The sequence below is a fragment of the Mus caroli genome, chromosome 13, assembly GCF_900094665.2.
Source record: "Mus caroli chromosome 13, CAROLI_EIJ_v1.1, whole genome shotgun sequence".
Taxonomy (NCBI): domain Eukaryota; kingdom Metazoa; phylum Chordata; class Mammalia; order Rodentia; family Muridae; genus Mus; species Mus caroli.
In genome coordinates this window covers 83,918,385-83,940,643 of record NC_034582.1, presented here as the reverse complement: position 1 = coordinate 83,940,643, position 22,259 = coordinate 83,918,385, and the positions used below count along the sequence as shown (strand labels likewise).

Sequence of the window (22,259 nt, the reverse complement as noted above, 5' to 3'; positions counted from 1 at the left end):
ACATGAGCATGGAAGATCTTTCCATCTTCTGAGATCTTCTTTGATTTCTTTCTTCAGAGACTTGAAGTTCTTCTCATACAGATCTTTTACTTCCTTAGTTAGAGTCACACCAAGGTATTTTATATTATTTGTGACTATTGTGAAGGGTGTTGTTTCCCTAATTTCTTTCTCAGCCCCTTTATCTTTTGTGTAGAGACAGGCCACTGATTTGTTTGGGTTAATTTTATATCCAGCTACTTCACTGAAGCTCTTAGGTTTAGGAGTTCTCTGGTCAAATTTTTAGGATCACTTATATATACTACCATATCATCTCTAAATATTGATATTTTGACTTCTTCTTTTCCAAGTTGTAACCCCTTGATCTCCTTTTGTTGTCTAATTTTTGTGGCTAAGTATTCTAGTACTATGTTGCATAGATAGGAGAAAGTGGGCATCATTTTCTAGTCCCTGATTTTATTGGGGTTGCTTCAAGTTCCTCTCCATTTAGTTTGATGTTGGCTACTGGTTTGCTATATGTTGCTTTTATTATGGTTAGTTATGGGCCTTTAAATTCTAATCTTTCCAAGACTTTTATCCTGAATGGGTGTTGGATTATGTTAAATGCTTTTTCAGCATCTAGCGAGATGATCATGTGGTTTTTGTCTTTGTGTTTGTTTATATAGTGGTTTATGTTAATGGATTTCCATATATTAAACCATCCCTGGAACCCTGGGATGAAGCTTACTTGATCACGAGGGATGATCTTTTTGATGTGTTCTTGGATTTTGTTTGTGAGAATTTTATTGAGTATTTTTGTATCGATATTCATAAGGGAAATTGGTCTGAAGTTCTGTATCTATGTTGGGTGTTTATGTGGTTTAGGTATCAGAGTAATTGTGGTTTCATAGAATGAATTGGGTAGAGTACCTTTTGTTTCTATTTTGTGGAATAGTTTGAGGAGAATTGGAATTAGGTCCTTTTTGAAAGTCTGATAGAACTCTCCACTACACCCATCTGGTCCTGGGCCTTTTTTTGGACGGGAGAATATTGATGACTGCTTCTATTTCTTTAGGGGAAATGGGACTGTTTAGATTATTAACCTGATCCTGATTTAACTTTGGTACCTGGTATCTGTCTAGAAATTTGTCCATTTTATCCAGGTTTTCCAGTTTTGTTGAGTATAGCCTTTTGTAGTAGGATCTGATTGTGTTTTGGATTTCCCTAGGTTCTGTTGTTATGTCTCCCTTTTCATTTCTGATTTTGTTAATTAGGATACTGTTCCTGTGACCTCTTAGTCTGGCTAAGGGTTTATCTATATTGTTGATTTTCTCAAAGAACCAGCTCCTGGTTTGGTTGATTCTTTGTATAGTTCTTTTTGTTTCCGCTTGGTTTATTTCAGCCCTGAGTTTGATTATTTCCTGCCTTCTACTCCTCTTTGGTGAATTTGCTTCCTTTTTTTCCTTGAGCTTTTATCTGTACTGTTAAACTACTAGTGTATGCTCTCTCTAGTTTCTTTTTGGCGGCTTTCAGAGCTATGACTTTTCCTCTTAGAAATGCTTTCATTGTGTCCCATAAGTTTGGGTATGTTGTGGCTTCATTTTCTTTAAACTCTAAAAAGTCCTTAATCTCTTTCATTTCTTCCTTGACCAAGTTATCATTGATTAGAGTGTTGTTCAGCTTCCACTTGAATGTTGGCTTTCTATGATTTATGTTGTTATCAAAGATCACCCTTAGTCTGTTGTGTTTTGATGGAATCCATTGGATAATTTCAATATTTTTGTATCTGTTAAGACCTGTTTTGTGACCAATTACATGGTCAATTTTGGAGAAAGTATCATGAAGTGCTGAGAAGAAGGTATATCTTTTTGTTTTAGGATAAAATGTTCTGTAGATATCTGTTAAATCTATTTGTTTCATAACTCCTGTTAGTTTCAATGTGTCTCTGTTTAGTTTCTGTTTCCAGGATCTGTCCATTGATGAGAGTGGGGCGTTGAAGTCTCCCACTATTATTGTGTGAGGTGCAATGTGTGCTTTGAGCTTTACTAACGTTTTCTTAATGAATGTGGATGCCCTTGTATTTGGAGCATAGATATTCAGAATTGAGTGTTCATCTTGAAAGATTTTACCTTTGATGAGTATGAAGTGCCCCTCCTTGTCTTTTTTGATAACTTTGGGTTGGAAGTCGATTTTATTCAATATTAGAATGGCTACTCCTGCTTGTTTCTTCATACCATTTGCTTGGAAAATTGTTTTCCATCCTTTTACTCTGAGGTGGTGTCTGTCTTTGTCCCTGAGGTGGGTGTGCTGTATACAGCAAAATGTTGTGTCCTGTTCATGTAGCCAATCTGTTAGTGTATGTCTTTTTATTGGGAAATTGAGTTCATTGATATTAAGAGATATTAAGGAAAAGTAATTGTTGCTTCCTGTTATTTTTGTTGTTAGAGTTGGGATTCTGTTCCTGCAGCTATCTTGTTTTAGGTTTGTTAAAGGATTACTTTTTTGCTTTTTCTAGGGCATAATATCCCTCACAGTGTTGGAGTTTTCCCTTTACTATCCTATGAAGGGCTGGATTCGTGGAAAGATATTGTGTGAATTTTGTTTTATCATGGAATAGTTTGGCTTCTCCATTTATGGTATTGGAGAGTTTTGTTGGTTATAGTAGCCTGGGCTGTCATTTATGTTCTCTTATGGTCTGTATAACCTCTGTCCAGGATCTTCTGGCTTTCATAGTCTCTGTGAGAAGTCTGGTGTAATTCTAATAGGTCTGCATTTATATGTTACTTGACCTTTTTCCATTACTGCTTTTAATATTCTATCTTTAGTTAGTGCATTCTTGTTCTGATTATTATGTGTCAGGAGAAATTTCTTTTCTGGTCCAGTCTATTTGGAGTTCTGTAGGCTTCTTGTATGTTTATGGTCACCTCTTTCTTTAGTTTAGGGAAGTTTTCTTCTATGATTTTGTTGAAGATATTTACTGGTCCTTTACGTTGAAAATCTTCATTCTCATCAACTCCTATTATCCGTAGGTTTGATCTTCTCATTGTGTACTGGATTTCTTGGATGTTTTGAGTTAGGATCTTTTTGCATTTTGCATTTTCCTTGATTGTTGTGTCCATGTTTTCTATGGAATCTTCTGCACCTGCTATTCTCTCTTCCATCTTTTGTATTCTGTTGCTGATGCTTACATCTATGGTTCCTGCTTTCTTTCCTAGGATTTCTATCTCCAGAATTGTCTCCCTTTCGGTTTTCTTTATTGTTTCTATTTCCATTTTTTGATCTTGGATGGTTTTGTTCAATTCCATAACCTGTTTGATTGTGTTTTCTTGTAATTCTTTAAGGGCTTTTGTTTGTTTGTTTGTTTCCTCTTTAATAATTTCTGTTTAGCAGTGTTTTCCTTTAATTCTTTGAGGGATTTTTGTGTTTCCTCTTTATGGACTTCTACTTGTTTAGCAGTGTTCTCCTGTATTTCCTTAAGGGAGTTATTAATGCTCTTCTTAAAATCCTCTACCAGCATCATGAGATATGATTTCAAATCCGAATCTTGCTTTTCGGGTGTGTTGGGGTATCCAGGACTCTCTGTGGTGGGCGTACTGGGTACAGATGATGCCAAGTGGTCTTGGTTTCTGTTAGTAAGATTCCTTTGTTTGCCTTTTCCCATCTGGTAATCTCTGGTGTTAGATATTCTAGCTGTCTCTGGCTGGAACTTGTTCCTCCTGTGATTCTGTTAGCCTCTGTCAGCACTCCTGGGAGTCCAACTCTCTCCTGAGTCCCAGTGGTCAGAGCACTCTCTGCAGGTAAGCTTTCCTCTTGTAGGGAAGTTGCACAGAGGTCTGAAACTCTGATCCACCTCCTGGCTGAAGTTGAACATCCGAAAGGACCCTGTCCAAGAAGTTCTGTTGCTTCTGTGGCCTGGGAGCTCTCCTGTGTGGACTGTTCTCTTAGAGACCGGGGATACAAGATGGCATTCTCACCTGAATGCTGGGATTAGAGCCCTCTCTGGAGGTTGACTCTCCTCAGTGATTCTAAGATGATGCGTGTGCTAGGGTGCCTGCAGTGTGGAGTGTCCCCTGGAGACTTGGGACTGACTGCTGAGTTAGCGCCCAAGATGGCGTGGGGTTGGTTCCGACCGGAATCATTTCTTTTTTTAATGTGATTTCTAGGGCCATATTTACAACCTTTTCTTACCATCTCCTTGGTTTCTACTTTTAGTCTTGCTCTGCTGAATCCTTTATTCTTCCAAAGCATTTATTGTTCAAGTGTTTTATTCATTGTTTTATGTTCCATTCCTTTCTGTGTCTCCTTTAGATAATATCAAAACTCTTAACTTTGTATATTCTATCAATGATTTACATATTCATATTTCTCATTCCTCTCTGTAATTCTACATTCTTCTATCCATTTCTCTACCAGAACATCAATATTTGTAATTTTAAAATTTTATTTAAAAAAAAACTGTGTATTTGTATATATGCACTGTTTTATGTGTGTGCATGTAGGTATATGTATGTATGTATGTATGTATGTATGTATGTATGTCCATATAGATACAGGAACCCATGGAGGTGAGAAGAGGATTTTAGACTGCCTTGATGTAGAGCTAGGTAGTTATGAGCTGCCTTATGTCAGTGCTTGGAACCCTATCTAAGTCCCCTGTAATAACAGCAAGTGCATTCTCTATTCTTCTCTGTAGCCCCACTGTTTGTAGTATTAAAGGGTAGGGCAAACATTCCTGTTGTAGTTAGGGTTTCTGTTGCTGTGAAGAGAACCATAATAACAGCAACTCATATAAAGGAAAACATTTCATTGGGGCTGGTCTACATGTTCAGAAGTTTAGGTCATTGTAGTCATGAACTGCCTATAGAAACATGGCTATCTGTAGACAGACATGGTGATGGAGAAGGAACCAAGAGTTTTACTCTGGATTAGTAGAGAGCAGGAAGAGAGAGACACTGGGCCTGACTTGAGCATTTGAAATGTCAAAGTCTACTCCCAGTTATACACTTTCTTTAACAAGGCCACACCGTCTAATAGTTCCACTTTCTGGTTACCAAGCATTCAAACCTATAGACTATGGGGCCATTCCTATTTAAACCACTATAATCCCCAAATGAATACCTTTTCTCCAGTACCTACATGTATTATATATTTTTATTTTGGTTAAAGGCACTAGTGTGCAGGTAGTTTCTGTGTTAACTCTTTGGAGTTACTCTTTAATCCTGTCATTCTTTTATATTGAGTTAAGTCCATCACCAAATCTTCTTCACTCTGTCAATGAAACATATCTGGAATCTCTCAGTCTCTACTGATTTTCTCTTGCTTGGATTTCTCTTCTATTAGACTTTTGCATGTTCTCTGTCTCTATCTCTGTCTCTGTCTCCCTTGGCATGGATTACACAATTAGAGTTTTTGCTTGTTCCTACTTTTTGTTTCTTTTTTTAGTCTTTGCCTCACAATATTGGTCAGACTACTGCTTTAAGTATGTCTTAAAATTATTTTAGATAAGCATATCATCTTACCTTGAAGATTACATCTTAGAAGAGAATAAGAACATCAATAGAAAAATTGTGACTTTCAAGTAGAACCTGAGGTTCATTGTAATGCATCAGTGTTGCTAATGTGGTATTTATTAAGTTCAAACTGTTTATACCTCTCTTCTATTCTAATTTAAACAGAGTCAGACTGTTCTCACATTAGGTATCACCAGTCCAGTTCACATATAGTCTTTCCTAATTGAAAAATATGCTCAGAACTGAAATCTATTGGAATCGTGTGTGGAAAAGGAATAAGACTTGCGTTGCCTACCCCAAACTAACCTCCTATAACTGCACTTATTTACCTTCCTGTTTACTAATGGCAAAGAAGAGAATGAGCAACATTGGGAGACAAGAGAAATGAGAATCAATATTGGGGAGAAAACCCTGTACAATATCACAAGTTGTTACTACCTACAGTTGAGCCACATACACAAAATTCTAAGAGTCATAGACTACCAAAGTTGACATTTTAGTCAAACAACAGCAACTTTATGGGGTTTACATAATAATAAACTGTTTTAATAGCACATGAGCACTTAAATTCCTAATTAGATGAGTAATTACATACTTAGGTTTCGTGCACTGTATCCCTGAATACATTCTAGGGACAAGTCCTAATACCCTTGTGTTCTTTTGGTGATACATTTTCAAGCTTTACTGAACTATTGTACCCAAATCTTAATAAAGCCCTATTCTCTTTCATAAAAGTATAAGTTCTAGGGTCTTCTGAGCTATGCAGATCAAAAACCAACTTCTAACCAACCAACCAATAAAACAACAAAACAACAGTAACAACACCCCTCCCTCCCAACCCCCTGTCACCCAAAAGGGGTTGGGTAGATGGCTCAGTTAGTAAGGGCATTTGGACTATAAGCATTAAGACTCTAGTTCAAATCCAGCAACCTCATTAGTAGCAGAGCACAGCTGAGAGTCCCTATAATCAAAGCTTTGTGGGCTAGAGGCAGGCAGATCCTAAGTATTCTAGCATAAAACATCAGCTTCTGCTTTAGTGAGAGATCTCATGTCAGGCAATAAGAGAGAGAAAGAGCAATAGAGAAGACCCCCCAAGATCCGTTCTGACCTCTGCATGGGTATACATGGGCTCACTTGTGTTCATGTACCACACACAAAGTAAATACGGTGTAGTGGTTGTGATATAAATCTGCCTTTTGGCCTAAAAATTCTGTATGTCCCTGTTTTTGAATTTTTAAAAATATAAGGCTTTAAAAATCTGTCATCATACTTTTGCTTTGCAATTACATTTTCTTTTCAGCTTTCTAAAAGTAAAGTCTAGCAAAATAGTATAAGCAAGAATCCACTTGTAGATTATTAACAGCTGCTTCTATATAGTAATTTTTATTGTGAATTCCCTTTAGGTATCAGCCCATTTTTCTTGACTAGGGGCCACGAAAGTGATTGCTTCATTAGAAACTTGAGTTTATCCCCTTCTAGTCTGTATGTACAACTCTTTGGCAAAGCTGCAGAATTTGGACATCTGCAGTCCAAGCAGCTTGAAGAGAAGCCATCACTGACTATTAAGAGAAGGAAAAGAAGCTCAAGTTCAAAATGGTGTTATCAATGATACAGTGTTGTAACTAACTTGAGCTGACCTAAGCGCTGGCTTCTGCCACGTTCCTTATCAGCATCCAAAAGGGCATACAAAATGCTTTGTAAACTAATTTAAAAAGTGTCTTGTTTATTCAGAAGCAACTGTGAATGGTATTTGTTCAGACCAAGATCACATCAATTGCACACCAGCCAACAACGTATTAGTCTTCTAAGAGAGAGGCCATGTATCAAAGACACAAAGTACTAAAGATAAGCTTCTCAATTCTCAACTGTTCTGAGGTCTCAATAAAGCTACTGATGTACAAATTGGGGGGGAACCCAAGTGGTTCCACCTGCAGGCTCCTCTTAGATCCCTGGCTTTGGCTGAGAGAGGTGCTGATACTAATGTGCCCTTTAGTACTCTTAGGAAACAAAACATGGCCTCTTATAGCCTCAATCAATCAGCATCTCTGAAGAGGATTCCACTCATTTTCTCCAAGTAGTTCTGGGACAGAACACTGGCTACTTTTCTGTACAAGGCTGATAGGAGCAAAAATATGGTTGATTTGCTCTGAGCCTTAAAACAATTTTGGACTCTTTCATGTGTTCTTGTGGTTGAATCTCGGATATTTTTATTTGATATTTAATGAGTAGGTAGTCTTAGTAAAGTGATGAATTATTAACCAATTAGCTCAAATGTAGATTATCAAGACCTAATTTAAATAATAATTTTTGAGGCTCAGATTTCTTACAGAATACAGAGTTATATGAGTGTGCTTATTAATGCATATATCACTTAAATATGGGTCACATGTCTTGCTTCACCAGCAGGTATACTAAAGTTGGAGCGGTATGTTTCACAGTCCATCCCAGTTGCAAACTTCAGTCCTCAAACAGTATTTCTTTAAAGGAAAATTAGCTTAATTTTATAAAGTTTTAAATTAATGAGAAAATTAGAAGATAATTGTATTGTTACAATTAAAATATATTTTTATAATTGATATGGTCCATGTATGTCTTTTGAACATTATTGAGCTTAAAACCCTTCATGTTATTGTGAAATAATGTCTGACTGACAGGCATCTGGAATATTGAATTTTAAATGATTTTGTCTCTATATTTAGGAATTTGTTAGTAATTCTAAATCTGGAATTTAAAAAGATATGTGTACATTCATATCTCTATGTGTCCTGCTGTGTAATGTTTTTGTGAAAGTCTTTAGAAACAAAATATGGCATTCTAAAAGTAGTTTTAATAACCCCACTGCCAAACACAAAATAAGATATTTTTCTTTTTGTTTGCTTTATTTTTATCATTATGTTGATGTATATGTGTGGGCATGCACCTGAAGGCTTAAGGTTAAGCTTATATGTTATTCTTCCCTTGGCATCTTTATTTCTGAGGCAATATTTTTCATTAGACAAGTCTGGCTGGCCAGTGAGTCCCAGAAATCGCCGGTTTCTGCCATGTTTCTGTTGGAAGCACTTTATCAACTAAATTCTCTCTACATCCCCCACTAGGGTTTCAATCCACATGAATTATGTGCTCCTGAGTTAGAGAGGTAGCTCATCCAATTAATAGCCTAGGACTCAATTATCATTGGGTTCCTTCCCTAGCACTACAGAATACTGGATGTAGTGTTATATGCTTGTGATCATAAAAATTGAGAGGTTGAGGCAGGGGATTCAGATAACTTCAACATCATTTACAGGTACATTGCAAATTCAACTTTGAGGACAGTGAGGATGAAAGATTTTAATGTAAGGGGAAAAATAATGAAAACCCTTCAAGAGGTACCTATAGGTATGGATTTCTGAAAATGACTCTAGTAACCTCAGGAAGTAATCCCAAGAGCTGACAAATGAGATTGCAGTTCATTCAAATGCTTCTGTAGAACAAAAGAGAATATAGAATGAAGAGCCAGCCCTAGATTAGGGGAATACCATTGAGAGCTATATATTTGATGTAAGATTAATTTATAGAATATATTAAGAACCCAATAAACACCAAAATGCAAGACAACGCATTCTCTAAGTGGGTTAATGAAATGAAGCAATCTCAAAAGATGAAGAACAAATGATTGTTAGCATATGTGGCAAGTTCAATATCTTTAGCTACAAGAGAAAAGCCTTTTCTTTCCCTTTCTTTTCTTTTCAACTAGTCTGAGTTATCATAAAGAAAAAAATTTTTTTGAGAGTATCAGAAATATTAAACTTTTATATATTACTGATGTAAATTAGTGAAGACATTATGTAAGTTAGTTCTTGCTTTCTTCAAAAACCTACAAATAGAACTGCCTTATAAGTCAGCTATATCCACCCTATTATATACAGCAAGGAGGATAAATCTCTATCCCACAGAGATACTTGAGGATCTGTGCTTTTTTGCAGCGGTGTTTACAATGGTCAATTTATATAGCCTAGAGATCTCTTAATAGATAAATGTGACAATATGTGATAATCAGTCATAAAGAACTAAATAATGTCATTTACAAGAAAATGAATCATGGTACATCATCAAATTCACTGAAATAAACTAGACTCAGACAAATATTATATTTTCATTCCTTTGAGAACCCTGGATTTTTATATAGATATGTACGTACACACACACACACACACACACACACACACACACACACACAGGAGAAGGGGAAAGTGAGAGGGAAGGAGGTTATGAAGCAGATTCAGGACTCCTGGGGAAAGGACTGGAACTGGAAGTAGGAAAGGGGAGAGAAAGCTGGGGATGAGAATGGATATGGTCAAAGCACCAGATTCACGTGTATGAAAATGCCAATGCAAGCCACTGCTACATAGCTTGATTATACAGCAGTACAAAATTAATACAGCAAAAAAAAAAAAAAACAGAATTCACCTAGCTTAAGATAAAATATGTTTTCCCTCTGGTTATATGTAACCTTTAAATGTAGTATGGTGTATAGTGTAACCTTCATTGGTTTTAAAAACCGACAAAGAAGGTAGGATTCTGTACTAGATCATCCTAATGAATTATGCATTCAAAATAAGTTTCAGGTCTCAGAACCAAACAGACAAATAAGAGACTTCATTAAAGTTGACTAAATTAAAATGTATGTTGAAGCTGTCATTTATATACACATATGCCGCTAACACTTTAGCAGATTAATCTCATGTGTTCAAAAAAGAAAACAGAAACAAATTATGTGATTCTCTAATGACACATGTTTTTTGTGATTTGTTTCAAATACTAGTAGTCAATATTTTTCCTCAATTTTCAAATTCAACCTTTATATAGTAAGTAAATTACTGTAAAGTGTCTGACTAGTTGATGTAAAGGGAAATATTTACAAATTCCTGATGCATTTTGGAATTAATTGCATCTATGCAAAAAGAACCACATTATAGGAAATAGTTTGAACAAATGAAGTATCTGTTATATTTAGCAATTATAATGTTTGGGGTTCAAGGTTACTTGTTTCATTTTTTTTTTTTACATATTTGAAGTGGGCTCAATTATTATTTCATTTGATATCCTTAGGAAGAATGTTATTTTTCGTACTACAGGTAGAAGTTACTTAGGCAATTTATCATTTTGGAGGAGTCATATACTTCATTAGGTATTTTTCTTTCAATTATGGATGCTCTCTGGCCTCTGAACATTTTCCTGTAGGAGGTAATGCTGTGACAAACATCGTTTCAAACACAGAAGACAGAGGCGGAGAATAATTGAGACTTGTTTGTGAAGTGGGAAGAATAGAGGTTCTTTCTATTTTCAAATCAGTTTAAAATTATAACATGAGACCATTTAATATTATCATATTAATGTCTTACTAGTGTCATAATAGTGTCAACTTGAAATTGATGATTTTATCAATTTTCAATTGGCAAATTTTTTTACTCAATTACCAAATATCAATTTACCTTTGAATTTATAATATATTGCTTAGGGATTAAAAAATTGAAGCAACTTTATGTCCCTCTCTTTTAAACAAGAGAAATGAGAATTTTCTTTTAGGCTTTCAAAAAATTGGGCAGCAGTATTTATTTTATTCCATAAATATGGGTATTTTGCCTGTGTCTATGCGTGTGTACCAGGGTCGTGTAGCAATAGAAGAGGTCGAAGAGCATTGTGTTTCCCTATGATGAAGGTTATAGACAGTTGTTAATCACCGTGTATGTAGGTGATGAGAATTGAACCTAGGTCATCAGTAAAAGCAGCCAGTGCTCTTAACGCATTAGCCATATCTTTCACCCTCTCTTAGATTTTAAAAGATTATCTGATAGAGATTTACATTATGTGATTATAGAAAATGTTTTATAATAGTTTTTTGTTGTTGAGGTCTATATTTTTTATCTTTTTATGACATTTTTCTTGCATATCTTAAAATTTAATTTGATATCATTTGATAGAATCTTTTATTATTAAGCATGTTTCACTTACTTAGTATGTGTATAAGGGTGGCTAATATGTGGGGTGTGCTTGTGCATTGATGTGTGTGAAAATCAGAGGATAACTTGGAGGAGCCCTTTCTTGTTCTTCTCATTTTGTCACGTGGATACCCAGGATCCAACCTAGATCATAGGGTTTGGTGGCAGGCACTCTCATATGCTGTTGAGACATTTTATTGTCCTATTAAGCATATTTTAATGGTGCACAAGCAACCTAGAGGTATGAGGGTTATAGATAAAACACAATTACTTTATTCAAACTAAATAATATGTATCTTAACCCCATCTAGTAAGGTTTGTGAAAATCTTGGCTGAGTAATTTACCAGAATAATCACTATGAATTCAAAGCAAAAAATACCTCTAAGCCTAAAAATTGAAAATAATGTTACTCTCAGTTTAACACCAACACCACCACCAACACCAACACCCCACATACACACATTCTTAGAGGGAGTTAGGTGGGTGAGGCCTAGAACACGCCTGTTTAATCCTTGTGACTCATGAACAGAGCTGGGAGTTAGGATAATGGAGTATTGCTTAGGATTGATGTCTTGTGCCATTTTTTCCATGGCGGGCTTCAAAGGTCTGTTTCTGAGCTTGTGCAGATCAACATTTTCCACAAATCATTGGAAACATTAAATAGGAACTTTTCAAAAATGTTAGTGATAGAATCAAATAGAGTTTATGAATATATTAGTCCAAAAGAGCAAATAACATAGTCAATATAAGTTCAACAACTGAACTATGAAATTGCACTCAATATTATAAACTGTATTACATAGGCTGTAGCAAGGTGTAACTCAGAATTTGTTGAGAAGTTTAAGCTGGTAACAAATTAGCTAATGCAGGACTCATAGTACTGACCAACATAAGCACATTTTGGTGAATTATATTTCATAGATATATTTATCTAAAATAGACATCAAACTGTGAAAAAAAATGAAAACAGATTAATAGCATCAGTAAGAAAATAAGAAACTAGATGAAAACATTGCTAGTGTTGAAGATAGGAGTATATTCATATCTAATAAGTATATGTAAAGAGTGCAACATCTACTACTCACCAAGGGGTTTGAATTCAAATCACAATGTGATCCTAGAATTTGTCCACCCATGTGGCTAAAATGAACCAAAGGGGAAACAGTTGTAATAGGACACTCATCCATCAATCACAATTTCATAGAACTCTTAAAGGAACTTGGCTATATAGTACCCAAACGCATACATGATATACTCAGTTCCATTTGAAGGAATGACACATGACACTCCCCCCCCCCCTCGCCGCTCTCCATGCATAGGCATTTATAGAATGTCATGGCAGCTGTGCTTGTAGTAGTCAAGACCTATAAAGTTCCAATGGTTGTCACTAGAAAAACAATAGTAAATTAAATCAGTTTGATTAATTAATGTTCTGAATGATATATAGTGTGGATAAATGTCTCAAATATGTTTATTCAGTAAGACCATTTCTTAGTTAGAGAGATGGGGGATCTAGTCACTCCTAAGGATAGGGAAATATAAAATTTACTCATGTTGCTATAGTAATTTTATTTAGCACATCAGTTTGGCTGATTATTTGCCCTTCCTGTCTCGAAAAGCAAAAAAAAAAAAAAAAAAAAAAAAAAAAAAAAAAAAAGAGCTTCTGCTTTTCTCATCTGTAAAGTCTGCGTCACTACTGAGCACAACTATGACTTCTGAGTTCACTCTATTATACAGCTTTTTACTTTTATTTCTTTAGAGTCTGTATAGCTGTAAGACAAGGATAAAAGTTATCATTGGATTATTGCATTCTCCTTTTAAATAATTAATTTTGTTCTTTTATTACAGGTAGCCAGAAATGGAAAGGAAAATAAGCAGAATCTATCTTGCTTCTGAACCCAATGTACCTTATTTTCTGCAAGTGTCTTGGGAGAGAACAATAGGATCCGGCTTTGTTATTACACTTACTGATGGCCATTCAGCCTGGTCTGCAACAGGTAATCTTGACACCAAACATGTTGCAAGTAAAATTTAGATAATGTACTGCTCTTTAGTCCTCAGGAACTCTTCAAGTTAAAGTGTTTCCTCATAGACACAGGTAACATCAGTACTCCATTTTCCATGTTCTGCATTTTGCAGTTGCACATGGGTCTGTAATAGTTGATATTGTTACCCAGAATTGACACTGTGTACCATAGCTAATTCTACCTGCTCTGTCAGCTTTATTGTTTGGGCCTAGTCATGGTACAGAAACATAAACAACACTTTTAAAATATTTCTGTCCTCGTGGGGTCTGGGGAAAGCCTGGGACTTAGAGGAAGTAGATTGTGGGGCTAAGAGATGCTGTTGGATTGTAGGTGTGGAGTCTTCATGGTGTGCTTTGACTTTTATCTAGTTGTTTAGCTTGAATTTCTTTTGAATGCATTTATAATGAAGTTTTAAAAAACAAAAACAGATCCCACACCAATATGTGGAAATTGTGCTGTTTTATCATAGAGGCTCACTTTTGAAATTTTTTTTTTACTGATCTTTTAAGCTGTGAATAGCTTCAAGTCAAGTATAGCACATGGCAGGGACTCCTCCTTAGTGCAGGGGTAGCATGTCACTCGCAGATGTTTGCAGTCATAAAGGTAAAAAATTAGAATCATGTTGTTTTCAAATTCCAAAGTTTTAATTTTTTTTAAGGACTTAAAAACATTTCTTTGTAGTTACATAACACAGTTATTTCTAGAGTTGTAAATGGCATACTAGCTGAAAATTTAAGAATTTTTATATACTATCTGTATATTCTAACACAGTCTTCCTAAGATTTATCACTATAATTATTATCTCTCAAATTACAATCCATCACAAAATTCTGTTTCCTTCTTGTCTGGTACAAATGCTGTTACTCAGCACAATCGAAATGAATTCAACCTTACAGTTTTTTTCATCTGGCTTTCATGGCAGCAAATGAGGAATATTTGCATTTATATTATAGGGAAACAAAGGGATTTCAAGGATAATGTGTACAGTACTCCTTGTGTTAACTATTTGAGATGTGTATTTCTTTGTGAGAAATATCAGTTACTGACTGCTTCTGGCAGATAGCAGTGAAGTGAGATTTGCGATGTTAGCCCTATGGAGGAAGTATACCCATATGACAGCCCTTGTTTGAAAGAGTTGACAATGTGATGGCTAAAACCATGGTAATGGCTCAGAGTGGACCTTTGTGTACACGATAATTAGAGAAGAGAGTTTTAACTATATAAAACTAGTTAGAAAAACAAACAAATAAACTGATGACTTGACAGTTAGCTTCTGTGTATATGAGAGCTCCTGCTTCCTATTTCTTACATTACACATTTATACTTAATTCAGTGAGTTTCAATTTTTTTCTCTAACTAATATAATCCAGTGTGACAGAATCATGCTAGGAGACCCTCTCGAGGTACTCAGTGGCGTGTGAACATTGTGACTTCCTGTAGTGACCACATTTCAAGCATGGAATTTTAAAGTGCACTCTGTAATGATTTTATCTTCAAAAATTAACCAATGACATTTTAGATTTTACATATATTTTATGACTTGCATCTATTTATATTTTCTTGTTTAACTATTAGGGCAAATGTATAAGCAAACATAAGAATATACCTTTTTATGTAAGATTTGTTACATACATGTTGTATGGTACTTTATAGACATTACACAATTAAGAGTATTGAAACAATTAAATAAATGAAACATGAAAATAGATTTCCTTCCTATACCTCTTCCTGTGGTTTAGTTGTCGTTGTTAGACTTTTTGATCGTTGCAGCCTTCAATTATGTATAATTTTTACTCTTTTCATTTAAGTGGAAAGGATGTGAGGTTTGTTTTAATCTCCCCACACTAAGCCTTCTGATTTTTTTTTCCCCATTAGCAATGCTTTATCTAATGAATGTTTGGGGACCTAATTATCATGTGGCCTGTCATCAGTCACTTCTGTATTATAGAGTGTTGGTTCACAGGGTCATTTCACAAAGTGGGTTAATGATTGATGGTCACTATGTGCCCTGTAAAATAATTGCTTCTGGTAGCAAGAAACTTATATCACCTTTCTGCAGGATGTCTATGTATATTGGAGATTAATTAAAACCTTTCCAATATTTTACTATCAAATATTTAGATTTCTGTATAACTTTTCTAAACAGTTATTTTGGTAACTATATGTAAATAATATTACAAAACGTGTAAGACTTTTGCTAACTATATGTAAATAATAGTATAAACCTCATAAAGAAAGGCCTTTTGTAAGTAGGTCTCCTATGTGATGCTACCCATATTCCTAATGCGGTAAGGTTGGTGTCTTCTGCTCTCGACATAGGATAGGATGAATCTGTGCAGTCTTTACTTACGCATAGGAACATTCTTTCAGTGTGTCTTTACTAATCTACAAACAATCTCAAGATGATGTTTGTGGAGTCTCTGTTAATCTGAGAATGGTTTCTCAGTTTTGTTTGTCTCTCACCTTGTAATGAAGTGGTTCAACTTCATTCTGGATGGACTTTATTCTCACCACAGTTTCCTGACAGCCATTTCAAGTTTAGAACAATGAATGCATACAGATACGCCATTGTTCTTAAAAATAAGCTGGCAAACAAGTTTTTTTTTTTTTTCCAAGATTACAGTTTGGCGTAGACAATGAAAATCCCATGTTCCCTTTACAAAGGGAATGTTTGGTCATGCTTTTAAGACAGATGTCCTTTCACAAGGATTTTTTTCTTTTGTTATGTTGAATTTTTAAATTTTTATTTTACATTTTTAAGAATATTATACATGATCCTATATACACATCTCCCTGTCCTAATTCCAACTCCTCCTGTGACTTCCCACTCCATCTCAAATTCATGTCCTTTTCTTTTTATATGTATGTATTTATGTATATATAAATACAGTCTGCTGAGTTTGCGTGTTGTCCATATGTATATATATTTAGGGTTGACCACTTCTAGTTGCATGACGTATCAGGGGCTCATTCCTGGAGAAGACTGATTCTCCCATGCCCAGCAGCCATAAATTGCTTGTAGTTTTTCATCTAGGAGTATGGACTTCTGAGATTTCTTTCATCCAGATTAGATGTCACCTGGCATTGCTATTATGTGGGTTGTCTTTAAGCAACTGTAATATTGAGATTTTGTGGGTATTCCTTCACTGAGATATATAGAAGACAATATCTCACAGCAAAAATCCAGGTTTTCTGGCTCTTGAAATCTGTCCATTTATCCTCCCTTGATTTTCCCTGAGCCTTAGTTGAAGGGATTCTTGTAGGTATATCATTGGCATTGGGCATACTACAGTCACTTGTTCTCTGTATTTTGACCAATTGTAGTATTTTTTTTTTTTTTTTTACTATAATTGCTCTTACTTTTTTTTTTTAGTAGTCTAGCCATTGCCTCCTTCCTGGTCCCCCCTCTAACAGTTCCCCAACTCATTCCTTCTCCCCACTCTCTCCAAGAGGATGTCCCCCGTCCCGTCCCCCCCCCCCCCCCCCCCCCCCCCGCCTCGAACTCACTACTCCCTGGGCCTTAAGAGGGTTAGGCACATCTTCTCCCACTGAAGCCAGGCAAGGCAATCCTCTTCTTCTATGTGTTGGGGGCCTCAGACCAGCTGGTGTGTGCTGCCTGGTTGGTGGCCTCTCAGTGTCTGAGAGATCCCTGGGGGTCCAAGTTAGTTGAGACTGCTGGTCTTCCTATAGGGTCACCCTCCTCAGCTTCTTCCAGCCTTTCCCTAATTCAACCACAGGGGTTCCCTATCTAAAGTCAAATGGTTGGGTATACGTATCTGCATCTGGGTATAAGTATCTCAGTCAGCTGCTTGTTGTGTCTTAGAGGACCACTATACTAGGCTCCTGTCTGTAAGCACACCATAGCATCAGTAATAGTATCAGGCACTGGAATCTTCCCTTGAGATGGATCCCAATTTGGGCCTGTCACTGGACCTCCTTTCCCTTAGACTCTTCTCCATTTTTGTCCCTGCAGTTCTTTTAGCCAGGAACAATTCTGAGTTAGAGATTTTGACTGTGGGATGGCAACCTCATCCCTCCATTTGATGCCCTGTCTTTTCACTGGAGGTGGACTCTACATGTTCCCTCTTCCCACTGTTGGGCATTTCATCTAAGGTCCCTCCCTTTGCGTCCTGAGAGTCTCTCACCTCCCAGGTCTCTGGTACTTTCTAGATGGTCTCCCCAACTCTAACCCCCCAGGTTGCATATTTTTATTCATTCTGCTGGCCCTCTGGGCTTCTCCCTGCCCATACCTGATACTGTTCCCTCTTACCCCTCCCCATCTCCTGTCCCATGCAGATCCCTCCCTCCCTCTGCCTCCTATGATTATTTTCTTCCCCCTTCTAAGTTGGATTGAAGCATGCTCTCTTGGGCCTTTCTGTTTGTTGTACTTCTTAGGTCTTGCGCACGTCCGACTCGACCAGCAAGAACGACGCTGCAACAGGATCCTTCTGCACATGTTTATTGGGAGAGCTTGATTGTAGAGGCGAAAAGACCCTGAGCCCAGCCCTGGTGCTGCTTTATATAGGCCTAGGAGAGGCGTGTCTCACACCCGGATTGTGTTGTGCTTGGTTGATGCTTACTACCTCATTTGCATTCCTACATCTGATTGGTTACTTTCTCTCATCTGATTGGTTAACTTCTCTCTCTTCTGATTGGTCAATTTCTCTCTCATCTGATTGGTCAATTTCTCTCTCATCTGATTGGTCAATTTTGGTCAATTCTCAAAACCTCATCTTGGCAAAAAACTTTCCTGCCTATGTATGCGTGGTGGCCAGCAGAAGCCTGTGCCACTCTGCAACGGCACATGTGGCTTCCCACACTTAGGGACTGTGGATGGTATCCTAGGTGTTCTGTACTTTTTGGCTGATATCCACTTATTAGTGAGTACATACCATGCATGCCATTTTGGTTCTGGGTTATCTCACTCAGGATATTTTCTAGTTCTATCCATTTGCCTGCAAAACTCATGATGTCCTCATTCTTAATAGCTGAATAGTATTTCATTGTATAAATGAACCACATTTTCTGTGTCCATTCTTCCTTTGGAAGACATCTGGGTTGTTACCAGCTTCTAGCTATTACAGATAAAGCTGCTATGAACATAGTAGAGCACATGTCCTTGTGGTGGGGCATATTTTGGGTATATGCCAAAGAATGGTACGGTTGGGTCTTCAGGTAGACTATTTCCAGTTTTTTGAGGAACCTCAGATTGATTTCCAGAGTGGTTGTACCAGTTTGCAGTCCCAGCAGGAATGGAGGAATGTTCGTCTTTCCCACATCTTAGACAACTTGAGTTTTTGATCTTAGCCATTCTGATTGGTATAAGGTGGAATCTCATGGTTGTTTTGATTTGCATTTCCCTGATGACTAAGGACTTTGAACATTTCTTTAAGTGCTTCTCGGCCATTCGACATTCCTCTTATAAATTTCCTGTTTAGCTCTAGAACCCATTTTTTTTTTTTTTTTTTTTGAGACAGTGTTTCTCTGTATAGCCCTGGTTTTCCTGAGTGCTGGGATTAGAGGCGGGCGCCACCACACCCGGCTTGGACCCCATTTTTTAATTGGGTTATTTGGTTTGTTAGAGTCTAACTTATTGAGTTCTTTATACATTTTGGACATTAGCTCTCTGTCGGATATGGGGTTAGTGAAGATCTTTTCCCAATCTGTAGGTTGTTGATTTGTCTTATTGAGACTGTGTCTTTTGTCTTACAGAAGCTTTTTAGTTTCATGAGATCCCATTTATCAATTGTTGATCATACAGCCTGAGCCATTGGTGTGCTGTTCAGAAAATGCTCTCCTCCTGTCCCATGATTGTAAGTTCAAGGCTTTTCCCACTTTTATTTATTTATTTATTTTCCTATTCAATTCAGTGTATCTGGTTTTATGTTGAGGTCCTTAATTCACTTTGACTTGATCATGGTGTAAGGTGACAAATATGGATGAATTGTCATTTTTCTACATACAGACTGGCAAGTAGACCAGCACCATTTATTAAAGCTGGTTTCTTTTTGTCACTTTATATTTTTGGCTTCTTTGTCAAAGATAAAGTGTCCATAAGTGTCCAAAGTGTCCTTAAGTGGCTTTTTTTCTGGATCTTCAGTTCTATTCCATTGATCAACCTGTCTGTCTCTGTATCAATATCATGATGTTTTTATCACTGTTGTTCTGTACTACAGCTTGAGGTCAGGGATGACAATTTCTTCAGAAGTTCATTTATTGTTAAGAATTGTTTTCACTGACCTGGAATTTTTGTTTTTCCATATGAAATTGAGAATTGCTCTGTCCATGTCTGTGAATAATTGTGTTTGATTTTGATGGGTATTGCATTGAATTTCTAGATTGCTTTTGGTAGGATGGCCATTTTTACTATGTTAATCCTACCAATCTGTGAGCATGGGAGATCTCTCCATTTTCTGAGGTTTTCTTCAGTTTCTTTCTTGAGAGACTTTAAGTTCTTGTCATACAGATCTTTTACCTGTTTGGTTAGAGTTACCCCAAAATACTCTATATTATTTGTGACTATTGTGAAGGATGTCTTTTCCATAATTTCTTTCTCAGCCCATTTATTATTTGTATAAAGGAGGGCTACTGGTTTATTTGAATTAGTTTTGTATTCAGCCACTTTGCTGAAGTTGTAGCTGTAGAAGTTCTCTGATAGAATTCCTTGAGAAATTTTATGGTTGCTTATGTATACTATCATATCATCTGCAAATAGTGATACCTTAACATCTTCTTTGCCAATTTGAATCCCCTTGATCTTCTTTGGTTGTCTTATTGCTCTAGCTAGAACTTTGAGTACGAAATTGGGTATCTCCTCCATGAAATTAGGAGTGAGAGCACTTCTGGAAGACTTTCCTGGTGGGATGCATGTATGGAGGGCAGTGGAACAACCTTAGCTCCAGGGTACAGGTGGAGACTGGGCATGACCTTAATTGTTGTTGTTGTTGGTGGTGGGGGTGGTGGTGGTGGTGTTGTTATCTGTAATTTCCTGAGTCTAGTACTCAGCATATGCATGCTAGGTACTGGGGAGACTAACTTGGGCACATTTTGGTTTGCTGCACTTTTATCAACTCTTGGTTTTGTTTTTTTAAAATAGAGCCATTCTGACTATAAAATGGAATTTCACTGTAGCTTTGTTTTTAATTATCACTTTGAGTAAGGATATTGATCATTTCTTTCATCAGTTTTCTTGAGTACTTTTCAGTTCATTTGCACATTGATTTGGTTGTTATTTCAAAAAATTGATTTTCTTAGTTTTTATACTTTATAGATCTTAATTCCTCATGAGATAAATTGCTTGCAAATGCTCTCTCATTATCCCAATTTTTCTGTATATTGTTTTTCAATGCAGAAGCTCTGTAATTATGTGTATTCCCCTCACAGTTGGGTCTCGAACTATTGGAGCCCTACTCAGAAATTTCTTGTTAAGCCTATCTTTTGAAGTATTTTCCCCATGCCTTCATCTAGCAGTTTAATTTTCATATATTTCATATGTTCCATTTTGCACATATTTTTGTTGTTGCTGTGGTTCAGAAAGAGGAATCTAGTTTTATACTTATACTGGTGAACATCTGATTTCTTTTCTTTTCTTTTTTAAAATTAGATATTTTCTTTATTTACATTTCAAATGTTATCCCCTTTCCTAGTTTCCCCTCTGAAAATCCCCTATCTTTTCCCCCCTCCCCCTTCTCCCCAACCCACCTACTCCTGCTTCCTGGTCCAGGCATTCCCCTATATTGGGGCATAGTACCTTCACAGGACCCAGGGCCTCTCCTCCCATTGATGACCGACTAGGCCATCCTCAGCTACATATGCAGCTAGAGTCATGAGTCTCTCTGTGTGTTTTCTGTGACTGATGATTTAGTCCCAGGGAGCTCTTGGGTTACTGGTTAGTTCACATTGTTCTTCCTCCTATGGGGCTGCAAACCCCTTCAGCTCCTTAGGCACTTTCTCTAGCTCCTTCATTGGAGACCCTGTGCTCCATCTAATGGATGACTGTGAGCATCCACTTCTGTATTAGTCAGGCACTGGCAGAGCCTCTCAGGAGACAATTATATCAGGATCCTGTCAGCAAGGTCTTGTTGGCATCTGCAATAGTGTCTGGGTTTGGGGGTTGTTCATGGGATGGATCCCCAGGTGTGGCAGTCTCTTTATGGTTATACCTTCAGTCTCTGCTCTGAACTTTGCCTCTGTAACTCCTTCCATGGGGATTTTGTTCCCCCTTCTAAGAAGGACTGAAGTGTCCACACTTTGGTCTTCCTTGTTGAGTTTCATGTGTTTTGCAAATTGTATCTTGGGTATTCTGAGATTCTGGGCTAATATCCACTGATCAGTGAGTGCATAACTTTTGTGTTCTTTTGTGGTTGGGTTACCTCACTTAGGATGTTACCCTTCAGATCCATCCATTTGTCTAAGAATTTCATGAAATCATTGTTTTCAATAGCTGAGTAGTACTCCAGTATATAAATGTACAACATTTTCTGTAACCACCATTTGTTGAGTCCTTAGAATATTTTGAATTTAATATAGTTTTGCTGCATGGTTTTAATCTTTCTCTCTAAGTTTTCATGAAGTTATATGAAACATAACAAGTTTCATTCAGTTCAACCATAGACAAAGAATTAAGGCAACTAAAGATGCTAAGAGCAGGAGAAGTAATCCCCTATGGAAGATCACTACATAGCCATCCTCAAAATAATTTACATGAAAATGTCATTTTATGTATATATATATATATATATATATATATATATATATATATATA

At 36.7% G+C, this 22,259-nt stretch overlaps 1 protein-coding gene across 3 annotated transcripts in view; it reads left to right on the top strand.

The window, feature by feature from the left end:
* Xrcc4 (X-ray repair cross complementing 4) overlaps nucleotides 1–22,259 on the top strand; it is a 222,214-nt gene that overhangs the window by 4,110 nt on the left and 195,845 nt on the right. For 2 of the 3 annotated variants that reach the window (XM_021180097.2, XM_021180098.2), the window contains exon 2: nucleotides 13,317–13,465. In XM_021180097.2, coding sequence (XP_021035756.1) covers nucleotides 13,327–13,465 — 139 coding nt within the window. In that variant the 5' untranslated portion in view covers nucleotides 13,317–13,326. Of the gene's footprint in view, nucleotides 1–13,316; nucleotides 13,466–19,207; nucleotides 19,309–22,259 lie in introns of those variants that run through there. The other variant, XM_029484982.1, reaches the window with a different exon arrangement.